Raw genomic sequence first — 1,622 nt, forward strand, 5'->3', positions numbered from 1 at the left:
AATACGTCATATTTTACAACAAACGTCCCGCTGATAATGGACCTAATTCTCATCAATACTACTCGACAACAAATGCTGTTGTTGAATTATGTGAGGTGCAGGTGTTTGGTAATTATTAAAATTTATCATAACATTATTTTAGTTTTTATATCACTACGACGAATTTTTAGATATCTCAAAGTCGAATGTCATATGCACATATATATAATTTAATAGTAGCTCTTTCATTTTTTTCCGGAAGAAATATATTTATAAAAGCTTTCGGATGTGATTAATTAGCTGTGAATTCACAACAACATAAACAGATAAGTAAACTATTTCCTTCTGTTAGGATGTCCGGTAAACAGTTTTGGACCTACCTGTAGTGGAACATGTCACTGTAGCGTGAGTGGATGTGATCCTGATACCGGACTATGTGACGTCAATGGATGTCAGAGTGGATGGATGGGGCTTACCTGCTCTGAAGGTAAAATAACTTAAGATATGTCTACATGTATAATATATCACTAAATTCACATGTCGAGTTATCAACAAATGCTTTTATTTGGCAATTCCTTTCAGTTTCATGCCGGTATCAACGCAATTTTATACATGTACTGTGCCTGTAGTTTCCAAACAAATAATAAGTGAAATAAGTATCGATATTATTTTTTCATTTCTTTCAGAATGTGAAAGTGGCAAATTTGGCATGAACTGTAGCCATACATGTCATTGTTTACAACCTGGATGTGATAGAGAAACCGGAAGTTGTATGGTACCAGGATGTGAAGCCGGATGGCAAGGGAGTGCTTGTGATCAGAGTACTAATTTTGTTGTCTGGTTTTATTCCATTTCATAGATGTGATTCTTTATTTTGATTAACATATCTACATTATTATAAATAATATATAATTTGCGTTTATCTTCAGCTACATTTAAACATCAGGTTCTTGTTAAAAGTCAAGAAATGTTATAGGCGTTTCCTTCATTACAAGTTAATAATCTATATATCTGAAATAGAACTTTTAAGCAATTTATATTTGTGACAGTGTATTTGTGCTGTTTCCTTTATAACTTGTTTTCATTGCTATATAAGGACTTAAAGGCATTTTGTTCACAATTTCATGCCGGTATGAACGTAAGCCGGTTACGTTACAAACATATTTAACATGAAGCCCCGTCGTTTTTTTACGTTCTACATATTTATTAACCTTAAAATAAATATTTTCGTATGTGTTCGGTATTGACGACACGGCCAGTGCAATCAACATTCCTGAACTAGCTCAACGTCACCAAAATGTTTGCTTCTAACTGTTGTCTCTAATCGACGCGGAAGCACTTTTTCAAAATGACGTTGATCGAATTGCGTTCAGAGCTCTATGAACGCAATTTATTCTGGAAATGCTTATAGAGGAAATGGCACTGGAAAAGTTAATATGCTGAAATCAAACAATTCAAACCATGCTAACATTAACATTATCTAATTAAAATTTGCTATTTATTCAGAGTGCGGAACCGGCAACTTTGGCGATAAGTGTTTACAGGCATGTCACTGTGCTTTACCGGGGTGTGACCAATTCAACGGGAGCTGTACACAACCAGGATGTGAACCTGGATGGACAGGAATGGCTTGTGATAAGGGT

At 34.8% G+C, this 1,622-nt stretch overlaps 1 protein-coding gene across 1 annotated transcript in view; it reads left to right on the forward strand.

Moving 5' to 3' along the window:
• The first annotated feature begins 36 nt into the window (after positions 1–36).
• Positions 37–1,622, forward strand: part of LOC110453050 (multiple epidermal growth factor-like domains protein 10) — a 4,213-nt gene continuing 2,627 nt past the window's right edge. The window contains exons 1-4 of the mRNA XM_021501870.1: positions 37–108; positions 332–466; positions 666–800; positions 1,486–1,620. Coding sequence (XP_021357545.1) covers positions 445–466; positions 666–800; positions 1,486–1,620 — 292 coding nt within the window. The 5' untranslated portion in view covers positions 37–108; positions 332–444. The remainder of the gene's footprint in view (positions 109–331; positions 467–665; positions 801–1,485; positions 1,621–1,622) is intronic.

The sequence above is a fragment of the Mizuhopecten yessoensis genome, unplaced genomic scaffold (genome assembly GCF_002113885.1).
Source record: "Mizuhopecten yessoensis strain PY_sf001 unplaced genomic scaffold, ASM211388v2 scaffold7069, whole genome shotgun sequence".
Lineage (NCBI taxonomy): Eukaryota > Metazoa > Mollusca > Bivalvia > Pectinida > Pectinidae > Mizuhopecten > Mizuhopecten yessoensis.